Source organism: Muscardinus avellanarius (genome assembly GCF_963383645.1).
Source record: "Muscardinus avellanarius genome assembly, chromosome: 7".
Lineage (NCBI taxonomy): Eukaryota > Metazoa > Chordata > Mammalia > Rodentia > Gliridae > Muscardinus > Muscardinus avellanarius.
In genome coordinates, this window is record NC_137793.1 from 3,422,541 (window position 1) to 3,444,829 (window position 22,289).

Here is a 22,289-nt window from a genome sequence, read left to right on the forward strand (position 1 = left end):
CTTGGGAGGCTGAGACAGGAGGGTCACAGGTTCATGACCAGCCTCAGCAGATGAGCAAGACCCTGTTTCAGAATTAAAAATAAAAAGGGCTGGGGGTGTACCTTGGAGTTAGAATACCTCTGGGTTCAATCCTCAGTAGGAAGGAGAAGAGGAGGAAGAGAAGGAGGAGGAGGAGGAGGAAGAGGAGGAGGAGGAGGAGGAGGAGGAGGAGGAGGAGGAGGAGGGTCTGTAAAGGCACGTGTAACCTAGGGACGGAGGTCAAGGAGCCCCACCGTGCTGGAACTGCAGGGGCTCCAAGGAGCGGCATTTTCCTTCTACTTGAGACAGGAGGGAGCATCTTTGGAAACAGGAGGGGGAAACACAGCGTTCTGTTCTTTCTAAAACCTTCTCTCTCACTCTGGAAAAAAAAAAAAAAAAAATCAAGCATGCCCTCTAGTGGGAGAGAAAGAGAAAGAAAGAAAAATGTATCTCAGGAGAGAATAAAGTTGGGCTGGGTGGGGTGGGAGAGAAAAGAGAGGAGAGGATACCGGGAAGCGGCCAGGGCGGTCTCCCCAGGCCTGTGCTGTGCTAAGCGATCTCTCCCAGCAGCTCGGGGCTGCCTGTGGGCGCTGCGCTGACATCCTCTCCAGGTCCTTCCAGTGGCACAACACATGACAGCAGTCGGCCATCCCCTCCCCCAGGCTGTGGACGCTTAACTTGAAGTTACCCCATAGCACGTGGGAGCCATGGGCCGTGCTAGAGGCGGGCGGGCAGGGCACTGCCTGGTTGGAGGCTGCACAGGGGACTTTATTAGAGGCCAGGAGAAACACATATTTACACGGGCCACGGGGGACAGTAGATGCAGCAGGGGTAGGAGCGGCGGTCCTGGCTCAGACCAGCTCCACCTTGGCGTTGGGGTACACGGCCACCACGTCGTAGCCCTCGGGCGGCTTGACGCGTGCCTTGGCATGGCTCTCGCAGTACAGCTGCTCGTCCAGGAAGAAGTAGCCGCGCTGTTTGAGGTTCAGGCCACAGTCACTGCACATGAAGCACTCCGGGTGGTAGAGCTTGTCCCGCGCCTTGACGATGGTGCCCCTGATGGGGAAAAAGGAGAGAAGGGCGTTGGGTCAGCAGAAGCCCCTCCAGCCCGCCCATCCAGGGCCCTGGAGAGCTGCGGTCCCCGAGGCAGCGCCAGTGGGGTGGGGGTACTCACACAATCCCGTGGCCGCAGCGCGTGCACTCGGGTAGCCCCTGTAGGCCGCTCAGCGGCGCACCCAGCTTGCTGGCTGTGGGCTTGAGGTTCCAGGGGCCCCCGGGCCCAGGCCGCTCCCCTGAAACCCAAATTGCAGATGGCATGAGCCCAGAGGGAGAGGGCAGAACTCCATTTCTACGGAGTGCTGCTCCTGGGGCCATTTGAGGGGAAACTGGGAAGGGGGTTTGGCGGATGTGGGACCAGGGGCAGCAGCAGGGGTGGGTGGGGATCGGAAGGCAAGGCCACGGCAGGGCTGTGGGGATGCGCTGTGGAGATGGAGGAGGCGGGGGCCGGGCACCGGCAAGCCCCGGGTGTGTAGTGAGTGGGAAGGGAGGAAAGGTCGGGTGGCCGGGGTCTTACCGCACTCCCCAGCCTCGAGCATGCCCTGCAGGTAGCGGAAAGAGCCTGACTGCTTGGGCTCCATGGTGGGCGGCTCGGCGGGCTCCCGCAGCATCCGGTACACATCAGAGCCCACGTCCACTCTGCAGTCGCGGTTCCTATGCAGGCCTCGGGCTGGGTCGGCGCTGGGCAGGAAAGACACGGTGAGCCAGGGCTGCCATTGCAGCCTTGACTCTCTGGCTTGGGGGAGGACTTTATGAGTCAGAATCCAACTGGATGAGACCCAAGGATCAAGTAGTGGGGTTCAGGATGGGACTTGGTGAGGTCTGAGGGATGGGGGACTAAGACAGGGCCTGGATGTGGCTGTGGAGGCCAAGTTTGTGAACTACCTGGGGGGTGGAGACACGTGCAGAGAGCTCATCTGGGTTGGCAGGGCGGCCTCATCGCTGTTGCCATTGTGAGGGACTGGAAGGCGAGGTGACCCCAGGCCCAGCCTGATGTCTTCTGGCCCGATTCCAGTGGCTGAGGGCCTCCTGCTGGGCACTGGACTGCCATCCTGTAAGAGTGAGGCCTAGGCACTAGAGACCCTCTGGTTGTTCATTGTTCACCTCACCCCGCCCTGTTACACCAGCCCCATGGATGCTGGCTGCTCTGCCCTGGCGTATCTAGGCTATGGTGCCCAGCCAGGGAAGCCCGTCCCAGAAGCCTTTCAAAGCCGCTGTGGCCGCAGCAAACTATGTGGCTTTCTGTCAAAGGAGCCCTGGTGCTGAGTGTTCTACCTGTCATAACAGTGCTGGGTACCAGGTGGGCCTAGGGCAGGGAACTCTGTGTACAAGTTAACTCCTGTCCTGTAGCCTAGAAGGCTCCTCAATCATTGTGTGTCCATGGCCCTCCAGGCCTGTGCCTACACCCTTCTCCTACTTCCCAGGCCACAGTAAGTAGCCTTCTACTTTTTTGTTTGTTTCTTGGTTTTGTATTGGGACTAAACCCATAGTCATTCTACATCCAATCTACATCCTTAGCCCCCCTTTTTTATGAGGTACTGGGAATGGAACCCAGGGGCATTCTACCTCCAAGCAACACCCCCAGCCCTATTTTTTTATTCTTTATTTTGAAACAGGGTCTCAATAAGTTGTGAAGGGCTTCACTAAGTAGCTGAGGCTGGCTGGGAACCGCCATCCTCCTGTCCCTGCCTCCCAAATGCTGGGATTACAAGCGCGCGCCACCACACCAGGCCCCCCCCCAACCCTTTTCATCTTTTAATTTGAAACAAAGTCTTGCTAAATTGCTGGGAGTCTCCCTAAGTTGCTACGGCTGGCCTTGAACCTGTGATTTTCCTGTCTCATCCTCCCATGTACTAGGATTACCATGCCCAGCACTAAGTAGCCTTCTTTGGGCATAGCAGATAAAGGGCAGGGGCTGGGCAGGCTCAGGGCTTCCTACCGCTGCTGCAAGACGGCCTAGTGTCCGTGGCTGCAACAGGTGAAAAAGTGCTCTGTGTCCTCACAGTCTGTGAGGACGAGGCATATCTCTGGCATGGGTCTGAGCGGGGACTGCGATCTCTGTCCCTGAGGAGTCCAAAGCCATGCCGTCCTCAGCTTGTAGGCACAGAAGCCTACCCACAGCAGTGCCAACAGAGGACACACACTCCCAGTTTTACAAGTATGTCTAAAGACCTGCCCACACACAAGGACAATCTGAGCCCATCAGTCGGGCTGCCTATGCACACCTGATCACACACACGGCTGCATACGCTTGGCGCCAGCACTGGTCACCCTGGGGAAGGCCACAGTTTGGCTCCTGGGGCTGAAACTGGGCTGGCAGCCAGAATAGCGCGATTTTAGGGTAAGGTTCACATCTTGGCCATGGGGGAGGTCTCAGCCCCAACCAGGAAGGTGACACGTCAACCCCTCTGCTCTGCAGTGTGGACCGAGCCCGGGTAGGGAGCAAAGGATGCCTACTCCAGCGGGAACGAGCCCGCAGCATGAGGCCCAGCCGGCGTGCAAGCGCTGCCCTGACAGCCCCGGCTTTCTGCAAGGCGGGAGCTCAGAGACCAAGCGGGCCAGCAGCTGTGTGAATGCAGGACCTTGCTTTTTCCCTACCCCAGCAGACAAAGCGGAGTCTTGCTGCCCAGGCGGGCCCCCCTCGATGCAGCAGCGGTGAGACCCTGTCCCCAGCAGACCCCAGACAAGCCCTGGAGAAACCTGAGCGCTCGCCCACATGTTTGTAGACAGGCAGGACTGGCCTCTAATGGGGACCAGATGGGCCGTGGTGGGTGGGGGTGGGGCTGGAGGCTTCCATGGGAAGGGGGAGTGGGAGTCTGAGGAGCCAGAGGCTGGGAGGGCAGAGGACCCCACCTACCCCCACCCAGCAGGGTGTGGGAGTCTACTGCGGGTCATCGGCCCCTCCCGCGGCCACCCACACAGCGGCTTCTCGTGACCCCCGTTTTTGCCAGAGTCCCGGCTCTACGGCTCCCTAACTTGTTAAGTCATTTTGCCCTCTGAATCTCGGTTTCTTCATCTGTGAGCTGGGAACAGGATGGTCCCTATATCGTAGGTTCCTTAATAAGACAATGGCATACCAATTGCCTAGCACGTGCCTGGCACCGGCAAATGCCCATCGGCTGCGTGGCCGTCACAGGGGGTCCAGAGCCCCACTCCTGGGCTCGCCCTCTCGCTGTGGCGGGCACGGCATGCCACCGCTGCCTGCTCTGCGTACCCGCCGGCTGCTGACCTGCTTGCCCACGCCTCACTGGGGTTTTCAGCAGAATGGGGTCACCACCTGCTGGCTCAACAGTTTCCAAATGACTAGAGTCCGAATCCAGGCACAACTAGACTGGAAGCGACGCCAAGCCCAGGAGGGCAGGGGGCACTTCCCAGGCTGCGTTGCGGCTCTGGGCTGGGGTGGGAGGGCTCGCGCGCCCCCTCCAGCTCCTGACTCTCTAGGCTTGCAAGCCGCCCTCCAGGAGCCCCTCCTCCTCACTCCCTCGTCCTCCCCCTTAGCCCAGGGTCCCTCGTGTTCCCACACGAGGCCTGCGAAGAAAAGGGTCTCCTATGACCCTGCAGGGTAGGGGGGCTGCCCCGTTCCACTTGGGGATGCGTGCCGGGTGCCCTGTGCAGCTCCTAGGGCTAACCGTGGCTTTCTACTCCGATGGCTCCAGCCAGCCACAGCCCCGCAGGCAGGCAGAGGGTGGGCGCAGCGTGCACAAAGAGGCCTGTGTCTGTGAGTGAGGACACAGCCCTGTAAGGGCGGGGCACGGGGTGTTTTGTCGCCACCCGTGGAGCCTGTGACCTTTTAAGTACAAGAGCGGGATGGTAGCTGATGCACAGCCCTGCCCTGGTGGAAAATCCCTCCCCCTTAGCTTCAGCCTGTCAAGGAGGGCCAGGGGCACCGCTCTACAGACTCCATCCCTCCCCAGGCCCACTGGCCATGAGCTGTGCTACCCTACACCCCCTAGCCCTCAGGTCTGGGCTTGGATGCCCCTCCTCCAGGAAGCCCTCTGGGCCCCGGGATGAGACCCGTGTCCACTCTGGCTCCTTTGGCCCCTCGCTTCCCCTATCCCAGCCTTCGACGTGCCCCCCCACCCCCGGGCCAGAATGAGTACAAAGGCGCTCAGCTGGCTGTGGGTGCCGGCCCAGGCGAGGTGGGAGGAATGTCAGAGCAGGTGGCGAGGAAGGGCCAGGCAGCCCTTTCCTCTTGGCCAAGCCACCTCTTCCTGCGAGGCTTTTTTCCACGTGGACATAGTAATGGAAGCAGGCCCAGAGGCCGCAGCCCACCACAGGGCCCCAGGGTTCAGGCCCGGCACGGATCAGCCCAGCCTCCACCTGGCTCCAACCCAGTGGCCCAGAGATGCTGAGCTGCCTCTAGGTACCCCAGTCTCGGCTGAGAAAGGTCCTAAAGCAGCCTGGCCCCTCGCTGTCCATGAGGACCAGACTGTGGCTGTGACTTCTGTCCTACACAGAAAGGACGAGGCAGAGGAGCATCCGATGGCCTGAGATCATTGTGCCACTCGCGGCTGCACCTCTCCACACCCCTCAGCCAGGCCTGTTGACTTCACACCTATTCTAGCATTGTGGGTACCAGAGTAAACTCTAGCAGCCCAGCCCCCACTCCTCATGGGGACCTCTGTCCAGAACCCAGGACTTGGGGGAGTAGAGACGGAGCCCCAGCAGGCGCTCGTCATCTGAGTGGCATGGGAAAGCCATAGGTCCCGGGGAGCCTTCTGCTTCCATCCCCATCCTGGGCACCTGAGAGCCACAGTGAGGAAGCCACAGTGGGTGAACCCCGCTGCCCTGGGCTCCGAGCCAGCCCAGGCCACGCGTTGTCTGTACATACCTGGGCCTCGGGGTCAATGTGGATCCTGTGTGCCTGGGCCTTGCCGTCCTCAAGGGAACTGGGCCAGCTCCTGCTGTCAGGCCTGTGGTAGGAATTGAGATGGTCAGATACCTCATGCCCATCATGCCTGGGAACCACCATCCAGAGGGACTGAGCTCTGGGCCCAGAGCCACCAGGACCAGGCCTGTGCCTACTGAGAGAGACACCACCTCCATCCTTCCCGCTGGACCACAGTCGTGTCTGTGGCCTAGATCTGCCCCCCCTCAGGCAGGGTGGTGCTCCCCTCCCACCGGCTGCCCCACAGAACTCTGGTCTAGCTCCTGGAGAGGTTTCAGCGAAGGCCCTGCAGCTCCCCCACCTTCCACCCTCTGTGGCCTACAGAAACTCGAAGAGAGTCGGGCATGGCGCACGCTTGTGATCCCAGCACTTGGGAGGCTGAGACAGGAGGATCGTGGTTCAAGAACAGCCTCAGCTACTTAGTGAGGCCCTTTGCAACTCAGTGAGACCCTGTTTCAAAATAAAGAATAAAAAGTAGGGCTGGGGTGTAGCTCAAAGGTAGAATGCCTCTGAGTTCCATCCCCAATACCAAAAAAAAAAAAAAAAGAAAAAGAAAAGAAAAGAAAAGAAAAAGAAACTTGAGGCCCAGCAAGGCCGGCCTCGTGCCTGGACAGCCAGGAGCCCAGGCTCCCGCCAGGGCTGGATGGGCTCTCCGGGAGGTGAAGCGGAGGCGCCGAGGGGCGCGCCTTCCCTCCTGCTGCTGCTGCTGCTGCGCCGGCAGAGTCATCCCTGATGTCTGCCCAGCCCAGATGGGAAACAGGCCATTAGGAAATTCCTGCTTCGCCATAGAAACCAAAAGCCAAACACCACTCAGGAGGCAGAAAAACATCATAAACCTGCCATAAGCCGGCGGGCAGGCCTGGAGGCCACGGGCCGGGCTCAGCCCTCTGCTCAGTAGCAGTGAGAAGGCAGGCCAGGAAGGAGCCTGGAGCCTGGCCGCAGGGCAACTAGACTGAAGGGAAATAATGTCCCCAAACAAGGGGCCGCCTGGGGCTTCCTGAAGTCCCTGACTGTCCTGGCAGCTGGAGCCTGCCTCTCCTTTGTCACTGAGGGATTGAATAATCTGGTTGTAGCCTTCTCCAGGCCTGTGGCATCGAGACAGTGCCATCCCAGGGCAATCCTCCAGCCCCTCAGCTCCGCTCCCCAGTGACCGCCCTAACTCAGCTGACTGCGGTTTCTACCTGCGCAGAATTCTGCTGGACAGCTGTATGGTGATTCGGCCGTGAATACCTCTGAAGTTCCACCCAGGAGGGCAGCACAAGCCTGAGGTTTAAGAACCAGAGGGCACAGAGCTCCAGGAGCCATGAGGGTGGCCCAAGGCACAAGATAACAATGAAAAGCTTATGAGCCGGGTGTGGTGGCCACACTTGTAATCCCAGCATTGGGGAGGCTAGGACAGAAGGATGGTGGTTCATGGACAGCCTCAGCTACTTAGGTCTTTTGCAACTCTTTATTTTGAGACCCTGTTTCAAAATAAAGAATAAAAAACAGGGCTGGGGGTGTAGTTCGGAGGTGGAATGCCCCTGGGTTCCATCCTTAGTACCATTAAAAAAAAAAAAAAAATGAAGGGCTTAGGCCTGCGTTAACCCCCATCTCAGACTCCTGATCTGGGCTGGGTGGGGGGCTCCAGGTGTCCATCTTTAAACAAAATGAGGGCCAAAGGTTGGACTATATTGAAGCACCTTGGACCACACGTGATGGGCAATGTGGACTCTGTCAGTGTCAGGGCTGGATTTGATGCTGGACCTCTGGAACATGCCCAGGAAGGGTGGGTTAACTTGGGTGTTGGGCGCCTGGCTCTGGCTCCAGATGAAGTTACCCTAGCAGAGAGGCCGAGCCTCTACTACATGTTTCACTCTGAGGGGAGGTCTGCGGGGATAAGAATCCTCAGACAGAGCGGGCAGCGAAGCTGGTCTGGGCCATGCGGTCACCCACACCAGCCAGCTCACCAGGCTGTTCCTCCGTGGAGCCCATGTTGTGAGTGGGAGGGGCCTTTGGGGCTCAGACACAGGATCTGAGAGCAAGGTAGGCCTTGCAGGGGGAGGGTCCAGGGGGTGGGATGCTGGGCCAGAGGCTCAAGGCGGCACATGTCTTGGCCCCCCCAGAGCACGCATGTGGGAGACCAGGCCTGGTACCTCGTCAGCATCCAGTGCCAGGTCACGAGGCGGCCCCCACTCTGAAAGGAGGAAGTCGAGGGCTGCCGGGGCAGCTCGGTTCCCAGGGCCTGAGTGGTGCTGTGGCCCAGCACTGTGACGGGCTCCAGGGCCAGATGGGTCACGGGACCCTGAGCAGGGGAGGAAAGAAGGGGGGACCTGCAGCACCCCTCCCTGACATCATGCTCTCTGGGAATCTCCTGACTCGGGCCCCCCGCAACTCCATCGCCAGCAGGGCTGCCCCTGCTCCCTGGAGTCAGAGCCGGAGGTGAGTCAGGGCCCAGGAACCCGGCCAAGTGGGAGGCCTCAGGGCATTTGTGGCAGAGCCGTGCTGACGGTTGCCCCAAGCAGCCGTCCCTCAGTCTGGCAGAGGGTGATGACCGTGATCCTGTTTTATGGGAAAGGAAACCCAGGCTGACAGAAGTCATCTGGGTGCCCAAGGTCCCAAGTCTGGACAGGGACCAGCCTTTCTGAGCTCCCAGGCTGGGACGCCCCTCCATGCACAAGCAGAGTGAACAAGTCCTGGACTCAGTGCCAGGGGCACCGCTGGGGGTCCTGACCCCAACCCAGACTTGGTCCCGGGCCCAGTACAAACAGGAGCTGCTTCCTAAACCTTCCCACTGCGGTGAGAGGCTCAGGGCCAGCGGGCCACCTCCCGCCCTGCCAGCTGTAAGGCATGGTTAGCCGTGTTGTGGTGTGGGACGTTTCGCCCACAGTTTTCCACAGGGGGTCGTGGAAAGTCCCTGCTGGCAGTGAACGTGGCAGAGAGGAGCAGCTCCATGACTCCTCTGGAGGCAGAAGCAGCAGGCGGGGCCGGCGGGGCTCGGGTCAGGCCAGCTGCCGGCTGTTGCTGACCTGAGACCAAGGACCCAAGCAAGGCGTGGCGGCTGGACCTGGCCTCATGGCATGATGGGGCTCGTGACCCCCTGTCCTCCCCTTCATGAAGGGCTGCAGAACACGACACCGTCCATGGCAGGAAGCTTGTCCCAAATTCAGATTTAACCAGAGCAGAGGCCTGGGCTTCTGACCCTGGTAAAAGAAGCTGGGAGCCAGGAGAGGGAGAGGAGTCCTTGGCAGTGGGAGAGGCCTGAGGGCCATTTTGCTTCCCCACCGCCCACTCTGTGACTTCAAGCACTCTCTGACCTTCCTGAGCCTCAGTGGTCCCATCTGTGAGGTGGGGCTTGCATTATTTTTATATTTATATATTTTGCAATACTAGGGATTGAACCAAGGGCAAGGGCATTTTACCTCCGAGCTACACCTCCTGTTATTCTTTATTTAGAAACAGGGTCTCACTAAGTTGCAGAGGCTTCATTAGAGGCTGGCCATGAACCTGAGATCCTCCCGTCTCAGCCTCCCAAGTCCTGGGATTCCAAGCATGCATCACCACGCCCGGCTACATTAGGTTTTACCTTTAAGTCTGAGGGTACCCGAGCTTTTGCACGTGAAACGGCTTCTTCATGGTCATCAAGCTGGCCACCAGAAAGGGGAAGTTGTGGTCTGAATGCCCTAGCAGTGACTTGGGGTCTTATTCCCACTGCCTGCTATGTCTGCCACAATGTCCCAACACACTTCCAGCCCTGAGTGGAAAGGGGATTCGTCTCCTAAGTTCCCCCAGCTCTAAGTGAGCCCCCAATGCCCGTCGGGGCCGGGCCTAGGAGCTGAGGCAGCGCAGCTGTGCTGAGGCCGGCTCCAGCAAAAGGCACCGCCGCCCATACCCACCAGCCCTTGGTGCCCACCCTCCCGGCCTGCTGCCCCGGGTACCTGCTCACGGAGAGTGTGAGGTGATCCTGGCAGCCTTTGATGCGGTTCTGGGCCTCCAGGTGTGTCATGAGCGCTGTGCACTCGCCATTAATGGCCTGGATCAGGTCCCCCGGGCACAGGTCGGCCAGTGCGGCCTTGCTACCAGCGTGGACCTATGGGCAGACAATCAAGGGTTGGCAAAGTCACCAGGGGACCTGCTCTAGACCTTTCCAACCTCAGAACCTGGCCAGTGTGGCCATAATGGCCAGTATGACCCAGGGGTAGGAAAGCTAAGAAGCTGGGGAGCCCCCCCGTGTGGCCTCGCTGCGGCCTCTGCTTTAAAGACCAAAATCAGCCAGGTGTGGGGGTGCTCGCTTGTACTCCCAGCACTTGGGAGGCTGAGACAGGAGGATCGCACGGGTTCGAAGCCAGCCTCTGCTACTTAGTGAGGCTCTCAGCACTTTAGTGAGACCGTGTTTCCAAATAAAAATATAAAATAGGTCTGGGAGTGTAGCCCAGAGGTAGAAGGCCTCTGGGTTCCACCCTCAGTGCCACACACACCCACACACCCCAAGCAAACAACGCAGCACCTGGCTGGCGGGGTGGAAGGGTATATAAAAAGGACTTCCTAGCCAGGCATGGTAGATGGCAGCCCATATCTGTAATCCCAGTACTTGAGAGGTTGAGACAAGGAGAATTGCAGATTTGAGGCCAGCCTGGTCAACTTAGCGAGGCCCTCTGCAACTTAGTGAGGCCCTCTGCAACTTAGTAAGATCCTGTTTCAAAATAAAAAATAAAGCCGGGCCTGGTGATGCACGCTTGTAATCCCTGCGCTTGGGAGGCAGAGACAGGAGGATCTCCCTGGTTCAAAGTCAGCCACGCTGGCTTGAGAGACCCTGTTTCCAAATAAAAATATAAAACAGGCCTGGGAGTGTAGCCCAGAGGTAGAAGGGCTTCCAGGAACCCCAGTACCACCAAAAATAAAAAATAAAATAGAGTTGGGGTGCAGCTCAGAGGTAGAATGCCCTTGGGTTCAATCCCAGTACCACATAAGGGGCTTCCTCTGACCTGGTACAAGTGGGAAGTTGCTTTTCCAACCTGCATACGTACCCAAAGCCACGCAGGGGCCACACAGACACACAGGTGCTCACAGATGTGGACAGAGCGGGGACATGTCACAGTGCAGCACCTGGGCAATGTCCCTCAGCCAGACTGAGGGGCCGCTTCCTCTCGCCTCCCATCCCTCTGCGCATGCCTCCTGCCGCCGCGGGCTGCTCAGCCCATCTGCACGCCCTGGGTACGCAGGCGCCGCCTGCGCTGTCCCCATCCTCCACTAACACCGTTCCTTGGACTCCCAAGCCCTACTCTCGAGCTTCCTCCTGCTCCTTTAGGACTCGGCACAGAGGCCCCTTCCTCTGGGAGACCCTGCCTGTCCCCATCGCCGCCTTGTCCTCCTGCATCGTTATGCCTCATTACAATTAAAAACTGGAGCGCTCCGAACCTTACCTCCTCAGACAAGCCCTGGGCCTCCAGTTCCAGCTGCCAGCCTGCACTCCGGGGTCACAATCCCACCTGCACTTCCCCTGCAGCCCCAGGGTCACTCTGACCCCCACAGAGTCAAGCAGCCACCTTTGGAGATCTTACAATGGAGGCTGTCCCTTGATGAAGGCCACCTAGGGGAGGGTGTTTGGGGACAGACTCCTGGAACAACCCGAGTGAGCAGCCAGGGGAATCCAGGCGACGGGGAAGCCTTCGCTCTGTCTCGGCCCCGACCCAGCCTTTGGAAAGGGACGCGAGGCATTCTTACCCAGCGCTTCCAGCCAGGGCCTCGCGGTGGCCCAAGAGCCGCCAGCCAGCGGCCTTGGTCCCGTGGTGGGGCCGGGAGCCTGGAAGCCCAGCCAGGCTCAGCTCGACCAGCTCACAGTAGCGGGAAGACCAAGCCGAGGCCCTGGCAGCTCTTTGACGGGGAGCCCGGCGCGGGCACTGCCCAGCTGATTTGCCCTGAAGTTGGCTGCCTCCCAGAGCATCCCTCTTGTGACCCCTAATGCCTCAGCCCGCCATTAATAGTCACGGCACCATCCCCTTGCCCTGCTCTGGGCTCCTGCCCTGGGGGGCACCTGCTCTGTGTGAGCACTTCTCCCATAACAAGCTCAAAGAACCTCTCATCACTGGGTGAGCCAGAGTCGGCTCTCACCCTATCTACATATGAATAAAGAGGGGCACCCTGCCCCCCCTGGAAGAGTCTAGCTGTGGGTGACTCAGCCAACACAAGAGTGTATTCAGGTCCCTGTGGGCGGAGGAAGTTTGAAAGGGGGGCGGGGGTGGCTGGGATTCAGCCAGCTCCACTGAGCTAGGGGAGTTCTGGTCAGCGAGGGCCCCAGGCCAGGAAACCGTGACTCCAGCATTGTCTCAGTAGATCTCAGGGCAAGCCCATTTCCTAGATGAGCAAGCCGAGGTCCAGAGAAGTACAGCCACTCAATGTATGAAGGGCCTAGTCAGGGGCATTGGAGAAGCCGGCTCTTCTGAGTGTCTGGGAACCACAAGGGCTCCAAGCAGGCAGGGGTGAGTTCAGGCCCAGCCCTTTAGCTGCAGAGTGTGCAGGTGACACAGGAAGAAGGGAAGACAGCTGAGGCCAGGTGGATGGACAGAGGGTGTGACTTAGCCCCACCTGCTGCGGCTGCGCTCCAGCCCTGCCCCACCCAGGCACAGATGCTGGCGGGCTGGGAGCCCCGGACAGTCACAGTGAGCACAGGCAGGCCTGGATTCCTTTCCCCACTGCCTCTCTGCGTGCGTTGCCCTAACCTCTCTGTCCTCAGGGTCCCCGCCTGCAAGGTCAGGCCAGAGGAGTCCTTATTTCCTTCTTTCTTTTCTTTTTTTTTTTTTTTTTTTTTTTTTTGTGGTACTGGGAATGGAACCCAGGGGCTTTCTACCTCCGGGCTACACTCCCAGACCTATTTTATATTTTATTTGGAAACAGGGTCTCACTAAGTTGCACAGGGTTTCACTAAGTAGCTGAGGCTGGCTTCGAACCTGTGTGATCCTCCTGTCTCAGCCTCCCAAGGACTGGGATTTCAAGCGTACGCCACCACGCCTGGCCAGAGGAGTCCTTATTTCTAAGGGCCATTGCGAGGACTGTGTGAGACAGCCACAGGAGGCTGGGCACGGTGGGCTCATTCCAGGGACTGGACGCTGGGGAGGTGCTGGTACCAACACCCAGTGGGGTGGGGCCTGGTGCTGCTGAGGCTTGGGAAAGGCCAGCAGTCCCCATGGGTTGTCTGTAGGGCAGGACAGTGTTCCTGGGGCACACAGGACTCGGGGGAAGCTTCCTGAACTAAGACTGTACCCCCAGACCTGCCGGGCACTGAGCCCCTTTCTCTTTGTATGAGGCTGTCCTTTCCTGCTGGGTCCTGGGCCAGGGAGCCCTGGAGGGACAGGAAAGGGTGGATCTTGCGCCCCCTTGGTGAGGACACCCCCACACAGCACCGTCCCTGTAGCTGTGCCCCGAGGTACCTGCTCGGGCAAGCTGCGGCCTGTAACTCCCCAGCCCTGTAAGTCTTCCCAGATCCCACCAAACCCAGGCCCAGCCATCCCGGCTCCGGGGCCTGAGCGGGTGCGGTGTGACTCAGGGGACAAAGAGGGGCTCCTTCTGGCAAACCCCTCTTCCAGAGGGCTGGCCTGCCAGGGGCCTGCGTCCTGAGCTGTGCCAGACAAGGCCGCCGCTGCCGCCGCCCTGACGTGTGGAGGGAGGCCTTTCCTCGGTGGGCAGGCGGCCGCGTGGGCAACAGATGTCTCAGCTCCCGGCCGCCTGCAGCCGTCAGCCGCCGCCACTGAGCTTGTCAGCGGCCTCACGCCCAGGGTGCCTGGCCTGCTGGCTGGCCCAGCGCCCCTGCAGCCCTCCCCCGTGGACACAGAACACGACCCACACAGGCAGACGCTGGATGCACACGCGCGCACACACACACACACACACACACAATGAACACCCTGCACACACCCAGCCTCGGTCTCTCAGGGAACTGGGAGATGAAAGCCTTCCAATGTGTTGAAGGCCCACCTCACTCCACCCCAGGGACCTGGCGGTGAGGACAGATGTAGACAGCCTCCTAGGACAGCTGGCCCTGCCTGTCACCCCGGCCCCCAGAAACCGGATTCCATGACTCGACACTGCCCCTGGTGCCCCCCTCCCCGTCCCAGGACCCAGGACTGGAAAAAGAAGTCCCTGAAAGTCGGCCCAGCCCCCAGAGCCAGAGGAGGCAGGAGGGGGAGTGAAGGACCTCTGTCCCCCTCACACATGTATCCCCAAACCAGAGCAGCCTCTGTAGGGCAAGGAAGAGCCCTCAGACGGCCCTCCTCTGCTCCCTCCAGCTGGGAGCCGCCGAGGCAGGGCCTGAGTCCCCTCCAGACAGGGAGCCCCAAGGCTGGGCCAGGGTCCTGCCTCCCTGGGCACCTCCTACAGCAGGACCCAGGTCTCAGAGAAACGCCCCCTAAGGTGGTGCCACCTCTTCGTTCACTGTCCCAAGTGGGGGCAGGGTGGGGCCACCGCCCTGGGAGCCTAAGGAAAGTGGCTGCCCTGGCCCCTTTGCCAAAAAGGGGCTTCTGTGGCCTTGGGCTGGCCCCTGAGGAAGAGGTCTCACACCCGTCGCATGGGCCAGTCTCTCTTTTGCCTGGAACCCGAAACTCCCTCCTGGTCACTTCCCCTTGGGGTGACCGAGGTCACAAAGCAGAGTCTAACTAACCAAAGTGCAGGGGGAAGGGGGGGCTTTCCTCAGCTCCAGAGGACCCGGGCTGGGGGGCCCTCCCTGGGCCTCCAGCTGTGGGACAGGGACCCTTGAGAGGCAGGGAGGGGGCCTCAGGCACTTTGCTCCCGTCTTCCGTCTTGCGGGTGTGACTGAAGGAGTCCCTGGGCCTCCCAGGTCTGCCCAGACCCCTGGCCCTCGTCTGCGGGACCCTCCCGGGCCCACAGTACCTCCCGGCAGGCAGGCTGCTGTGTGTACTCGTGGGGGGGTCTCCATGGGACAGGGGGAGCAGGCCCAGGGGGAGAGGGACGGCGCTGTCCTGTCCGCCCGCAGCCCGGGGGTCGACCGGGCCCACCGTCCACTTTCAAGCCTCGGACACGTCGGGGATCGGTCCCGGGTGGCCCTGGAGGACGGGGTGGGGACCCGGGACCACCCGCCCGCCCCTCCCCCGCGGCCATCGGACTCACCCGCGAGATGGTGAGGGGCGCGCTGAAGTCCCGGCCGCCCACCAGGCGGAAGCCCCAGGGCGAGGGGCCGCGCAGGGTCACCGAGTGGGGCATCGCGGGCCGCAGCCGCCGCCGGAGCCGAGCCGGACACCGAGGAGCCGCCGCCGCCGCCGCCGCGCCCCGCCCCCGGCCCGCCCGCGGCCCCCGCGCCCGGATTGGCCCCGCCGCCGCCGACCCTCCCACCGGGCGCCCGGGACGCGCCCCTCGGCCCCGCCGCCCGGCCCGCGCCCACCGCTGCCCGGGACCCCCGCGACGGCCCCGACGGGCTGCACCCATGCACCCAGCCGGCCCGAGCTCGCGCCGACCCCTGGAAGTCGCTTCTACCGGGCGGGGCGGCGCCCGGGCTGGGCCGGGGCTGGGGGCGGCCCAGATGGGGGATGGGGCGCGCCTTACTCTGAAACCTGCGGCCAGAGTAGCCCCCTGGTCCGGAATCCTGGACCTAGCAGGCCTGGGCCTCGGACTCTGACAGAGGTGGAAACAGAAAGGCGTCCGAACTAGATCGGGGAGGCCAGGACGGCTGCCTGGAGGAGGGGTCTCTGGCCTGGGTCCAAGCGAGGCACTTTGACCTTCCAGGAGTCCCGGCTCTTGCTGCCAGCTCCTTCCAAGCTGTCTGTCTCTTTGCAGGACCCCCCCCCCCATCCCTTGCCAGGAGCTGCGTTTCCCCAGGGAAAGGAGGGGGCAGTAGTGCTGTCTGCTGGGCACACCCTTCAACTGGGGCCCTTCTCTCCCTGGGGCCCTTCCCAGGGAGGTCTGCTCTCCCTGGGATATCCTGAAACCGCTTCTGAAGGTGCGGGGGCTTGGCCAGAGCCCTGCCCACCACTCTTGGGGAACCTGGGTCTGGCTACTCCAGCCCCCCAGGAGACCCCTGTTGGCCGATATTCCCGACAATGCTGCAGGTTCTCTTAGCCAAGCTGTGGTAAGGCCAGGGCTCCAGGGACACTCCCAGGTGGTGGGGGGAGATGGGCCCACTGACCTCCAACACCTCCCAAGACAAAGAGGTACAAGCTAGGGGCTCAAGAAGGGGGCCCCTCCAGGGTGGAATGGTGCCTCTCTGGGAGGCAGGGTGCTGCTATATGTTGGGGGGGGGACGGGACGCCATGAATGGTATATCCTTGGGAGTGCAGGTGTGAGTATTGTCAGATACACAGAGCACCAGCCTCAGGCTGTCCACACTGTGCCCTGAAGAGACTTGCTCCGCTCCACGCAGATTTGGGCCCCCATGGATAGAGGGGGGAGGTCTGGCACAGAGCTGGTCTCTGCAGGGTCTTCCTGAGTCTGCAGGCTAGAGGTCCCCAAGCCTGAGATCCTGGTGGGTGGGATGGAGGCAGCCCTTGACACTGACTTCCCCAGGGCTGGTGTACAGTATGGCTGTGGTTGACGGGATCTCCAAGAGTGGAAAAGTTCCCACTCAGAGCTTCTGAGGGCCCTCACAGGGGATTTCTGGGACAAGTCCTCAGCCATCCTCCACTTCCCCCATTCACACATCCCCAGACCTGCCACCTGCCCCATCCTGAGGTGCCCTCGCCACCTGTGTGCTTCCGTCTGGGGTAAGTTGTCGCGCACAGGCCCTCCTGGCCATGATGTCCTAGCCCCTCTCCGGGCAATGCAATCCGTCTCCAAAGCTTTTCTTTGGAGATGGAGTTGGGGGTTGGGGATAGAAGGGGATGGAGGGAGGAGTGGCCTCGAATCTGGTACCTAATCTTTCTGGTGCCATTGTGCAGTGTCTGGGCAGCTTGGAGTGGTGCAGGAGTGCAGGTCCATGCCCGTCATCATCCAACTGGCTTCTGGATGCCATCCTTGACTTGGGAGACTATCAGAAGCCCACTGCTGTGCTCCCAGAGGAGTGGGCCGCCCTCCAGGGGCCACAGCCTCCTTCCTGGAAGCTGGGGGTAGCCGTTCTTAGGGGCTACAATGTGGGCCAAACCCTGAGGTGCCCTGGGTTGGAACAGAGATCAGATAAGCTTTGAGTTCTGTGTCTCCTCCAGCCCTCCAGCCCTCCCTCCAGGAAGCCCTCAGGATTTCCTTTCCCCCTTGAATAGCCTTGGTCCTGGGGGACCTGTGCTGCTGAATCCCTACTGGGACACCACGTGACAGGGCAGCCACGGGGACCAGAGCCCTCAAGACGGGGATGGCTGGTGCTGGCCGTGCCTCCGCTGCCCTAGTGATCTCCCGTTCTCACCACACCCCCCTGGTGTCTGCGCCGCTGGGAGAGGCTGAAGGCTCACGTGTGTGTGTACCTGGCCTCTTCATCCGCTCAGAAGTAAGGGTTGAGTGTTGTCCACGTGGGAAGGCCTGCGCTACCCGGGGCTGGGGTGGAGGCATCTCCGAGGTCAGGGGCTGGGTCTATCTTATTTATTTATGTTTCCCCAGCACCCAGCAGAGAACCTGGCTATTAAAAGCATTGTAACTGTTACAGGAATTGTTATGTTAGCCCACGCCTTGGCCACAATCCAGAGAAGAAAGTTGCAGGAAGGGGCTTTGGAGACTGAAAACTTCTGTTCCCTACCTCCGAGGCCACACTTAGCGGCCTCGTCCTCCAGGGAAACCCCAAGTGACACGGGCTCTGCGTAGCCAGATCTGCCCAAGGTCAGGAGAAACCACAGCGATCTTTCCTTGACAGGCAGGCAGGGCAGGCAGGCTCCAGAAGGAGCAGACATCCTTGGGCGATGCCCTTGGGGTTGAGTTTAGGAGGAGGGGAAGGGAGAGGCAAGGGTTGGGTCAGACGACCTCAGGCTCCACCTGGAGAGGTCTGTGGGGTGTAGCTTGGGTGGAGTGGGGTAGAGCTGATGGAGTGGCCCACACTTGGCTACCTTCCCGTGAGCCGATGGGAGCTGGCTAGAGTTCAGGGGCTCTCCTGCCCCGCCTGGCCCGTGGCCGCAGGTTTGTGGGTATAGCCTGCCCATTCATGCTCAGAGAACTCCTCCCTCCACCCAGCCAGTAGCCTGGGTTCCAAGGAGATCTGCAACCTTGGCGGGGAGTCCCCTCTTCTTGGAATACCCAGTGCACAGTACTCACCACTCCAGGGTCTCCAAGAATAGTCAAAGGAGATGCCCCATGTCAGTGTGGCCTGTCTGGTCCAGTGCCTGGCAGGGCCCTGTGACCTTTGACCACCCCAGGAACCACCACCCAGAGGCCTGCTGGTCAAGGTCAGGGGTGGGTGGGTCTAGGGTAGAAAGGTCAGCAGCCTTAGAGAGGGCACCGCTGGGTGGAATGGGCTGTTTGGACCTCCTGCTGGGCCACAGCTGGATCAGGAACAGAGGCAGGGCTTGGGGGCTAGCATCCGAGGTAAGTTCTGGAGTGGGGAGGCCTGGAGCAGTGTACCTTGGGAGGCCAGGACTCTACCACGGAGGCAGCCGATCTGGCCTGTGAGGTGTGTGTGGATCAGCAAGACACGAGGGGGAGGGCAAGTCTCTGCAGACAGAGGGAGTTCCCGGCCCCAGCTTGTGTTTTTCAATTCAACAAACCAGGTGGGCGTGGTAGCTCCTGCTTGTAATCCCAGTATTGGGAGGCTGAGACAGAGGGTCTCAGGTTTGCAGCCAGCCTCGTCTACTTAGTGAGGCCTCTGGCAACTTAGCAAGACCCTGTTTCAAAATAAATAATTTTAAAAAATAGGGCTTGGGGTGTAGCTCGGAGGTAGACTGTCCCTGGGTTCAATTGCTAGTACTGCAAAAACAAACATTTAAAATTTTTAAAAATCGCTTAACAAACTTATTAGGTGCCTCCTGTGTGCCTAGCTTCTAAACCCAGCTAGCCTGGGGTGGAGGGTGGGGCTGAGGCTGGGGGCTGAGGTGAGTCCCCTCCTAAGATCCCAGTAGGGACGGAGCTGATGCTGTTGGCCGGCCTGAGCCAGATTCCAGGGTGGCTACAAAGGCAGAACTAGTTGGGAAACTGAGTCTGAGGGCGAGGCAAGTGCCCAGCCCCAGCTCACAGAACTTCAAGAGGAGGGTCTGGGGTAGACCCTGCACGGGGCCCTGGGGCCCTGGTACTGTGCCCCTCGCACCGGGACGAGATGCTTCTCAGTCATATCCCACAATCCCAACCAAACCCCGGTCAGACCTGTTTGTCTCTGTTTTCCCAGAGAAAACCAGTCTGCTCTGGGAGCCAGCAAAGGGACTGCCAGGTGGCAGGGCAGGACGCCTCTGCCCAGCTGAGCCCCCGGAGGCCTGGCCCCAGGCCTGGGAGTGCAAGGGAGTCTTCCAAGGAGTGGTGTCTACAGCTGGGCGGGAGCAAACAGGTGGGAGGGTGGGGACAGACAGGCCCTCATGACCTGGGGCTTGCAAAGGCCTCTCAGGCTCAAGGAAACCCGTCTCTTCACCCTCCACTTCTCTTCCTGGCAGCAGGGGCCTTTCAGCAGCCCCGCCACCCGGGTTGGGTGAGGAGATGGTGCCTCTGCTTACAAATCAGCTCCTCCAGGCAGAACAGCAGAGGGATTTGTGGGCGATAGGGATGTGCCCCATTCTGTACTGTGGATGCTTTGGGCCGGGGCCTGACCATCATCATGCCCAGATAAAAGCAAGGGTTCAGGACCCTTCCCCGCCCAGCCCAGGAGAGAGAGGCACTGCTCTGAGGTACAGTCAGTACCCTGCAGAAAGTGCTAGACTACAAAGAGGAAACAGGAGTGGGGTACAGCTCCGCCCCTGGGCACTCATCAGTCGGGTGGGCTTGGACTCCTGCAGCCCTGCTCTGGGACACACAGCCATAGACACTCCACAGTGGCCTGGCCAGGACAGCCTGGTCTCAGGCCTGAGGCCCTCCATCTCTTCCCTACCTCCAGAGCTGCGTCCCGGGCTACTCGGATAGCTGGAGAGGTCTAGGCCTCTACTATATTTTTAAGCTGCTGGTAAAATAAAAATAGAAAGCATGTGAAAATAGCAAGTCAAGAATTGTATCATAAGCCGGGCGTGGTGGTGCACACTTGTAATCCCAGCATTCGGGAGGCTGAGACAGGAGGATGGCAGTTCACGGACAGCCTCAGCTACTTAGTGAGGCCCTCTTCAATGCAGTGAGACCCTGTTTCAAAATAAAGAATAAAAAATAGGGCTGGGGGTGGAGCTCGGAGGTAGAATGCTCCTGGGTTCCATCCCCAGGACTGCAAATAAATATGTAAATCAAATAATAAAGAATAAAAAATAGGACTGGAGTATAGCTCAGAGGTAGAATGCCCCTGGGCTCCATCCCCAGTACCACAAACACACACACACACACACACACACACACACACACACACACACAGAATAAAGAATAAAATATAGGGCTGGGGTGTAGCCCAAAGGTAGAATGCCCTGGGTTCCATCCCCAGAACTTAAAAAAAAAAAATTGTGGCACATGGTATTTGTACTTTATAATTCACAACAGCCATTTGAGAGCCCCTTATGTGCCTGAGTCTGTTTTATGCCTGAGTGTTGAACAATCTAGTGTTTGTAAAATCCATCCAAAATGTACACATCATTTGGAAGTAACTCTGAACTACCTACAGATTTAAGGTTTGAATTCCAGGCCTCTTGGCCATTCTTCTCAAGAGGGACCTCAGTGTTCCCCACCGCCTCACTGGGGTAGATCAGGCCTCTGTCCCCCTCCTGAGGGGTCACGGGGCGGTGATGCAGATGGGTGGGCAGTGAGGCCTTCTCAGGAGTCCAGCTTCATGGCTGGTCTCTAGCCTCCCCTCCCCGCCCCAACCTTTTTTTTTTTTTTTTTTAGTACTGAGAATGGAACCCAGGGCCATTCTGCCTCCAAGCTATATCCCGAGCCCTATTTTTTAATTCTTTATTTTGAAACAAGGTCTCACTGAGTTGCAAAGAGCCTCACTAAGTAGCGGAAGCTGTCTGTGAACTGCGATCCTCCTGTCTCAGCCTCCCGAATGCTCGGATTCCAAGCGTGCGCCACCACGCCCGGCTGCATTCTTTCTTTGACTCATGGCTGTCTCCCCTGCAGTACCAGCTCCGGTACTCAAGGATTGGTCTTGGTGACGTGCTCTGCCCAGTGGTGACTAGGTCACAGGCGGGTGAGAACTGTCCCCGCTGACCTCACCTCTGGGCCTGGCCACTGGACAGCCCAACTGTAGCCACCTGGTGTGAGGCTGGTTGCTGGTGCTGCTGGGAGAATGAGGCAGAGCCATGATGCTAGAGCCAGCCCAGGCCAGCTGGCCCAGAGGTGTGGGAACCCAGGTGCAAGGGGCCAGGGGATTGGCAGGAAGAGCAGAGCCAGGCCCGCCAGGGTGGAGCCAGGCTGCAGCTGCTGTAGGCCCAAGAGAATGGACAGGAGCTGACCCAGGAGGCAGCCTCGCGCCCTGGGTGGCTAGTTTCTTGCCTCCCAAGAATCTTCCAAATTCTCCCCTCCCCCAAGTCAGGCCCATGGCTGTGCAGATGTGGGCTCAGCGGTGGGGCTGCAATCCTAACACCCGCCTCTCTCACGCCCACACACACGGCCAGGGCATCCAGGAGACTTGGGCTCCCACCGATAGATGCACCAATGGACGCCTGGTCAGACCATCCGCTCTCTGTGAGGCCAACATATCAATGAGTGGGTAGACTTGTTCAAGGAGCAGGGGCTGGCCCTCAGGAGCCAGATGCCTCTAGGAGAATGGAACAGAAGAGCCTCTGTGTGCTGAGAGTTAAACAAGAAACTGTCTCATCTCAGGAAGAAGAGAAGATGGCAGGTCTGGGCTAGGATACGCTGAATGTTGGAAGGGTCCAAGTTCAGCACCCTGGGATTGAGATAGTAAACTAAAACAGGCCCATGGGAGAGACCTCGGGGAAGGGAGATCACGGAAAACATAAGCTATGTCAAGCTTGCTTCTTCAGTTAAAGATAAATAGAACATTCAATGTATGCTAAGATTTTAGACGTATTATTAATTACAACGCACCCACGTGAGGATCTTACACAATGCACTCACAGGTAATTAATGGCCAGGCTGTTTGACCAAAGAGGAACGTTTTGACCTCCAGCTATGAGTGGTCACCATGGGACCTGGTTGCTATGAGACTTGATCTCCAAGAAAGTTTGTAAGCACTTCCCAAATCAGCGCAATCTAACAGTGACTCACCTCCTGAGGATTCCCCCCCAGGACAGGAAATCGCATACACAACCAGAGAGCGCCAACGTGGGCATGAGTCCTCTGAGAGAAGACAGTTTCCCACACTCCAAGTGTGAATTCCTTTGCTGACCTTAAAAAAATCTTTACCTGCGCC

General features: G+C 59.6%; 1 protein-coding gene across 3 annotated transcripts; it reads right to left on the minus strand.

Moving 5' to 3' along the window:
* Window positions 1-869: 869 nt before the first annotated feature.
* Window positions 870-15,154, minus strand: PDLIM4 (PDZ and LIM domain 4; the record flags this gene model as incomplete). Of its 3 annotated transcripts, XM_080699368.1 has the most annotated exons (7): window positions 870-1,074; window positions 1,193-1,310; window positions 1,592-1,755; window positions 1,960-2,126; window positions 5,906-5,987; window positions 9,880-10,031; window positions 15,062-15,154. In XM_080699368.1, the coding sequence occupies 7 exons, from the start codon at window positions 15,152-15,154 to the stop codon at window positions 870-872; spliced, it is 981 nt and encodes a 326-aa protein (XP_080555494.1). The 3 variants fall into 3 exon arrangements, with proteins under 3 accessions (XP_080555494.1, XP_080555495.1, XP_080555496.1); XM_080699370.1 differs by lacking the exon at window positions 1,193-1,310 and having other exon boundaries at window positions 1,004-1,074; XM_080699369.1 differs by lacking the exons at window positions 5,906-5,987; window positions 9,880-10,031.
* Window positions 15,155-22,289: the final 7,135 nt, after the last annotated feature.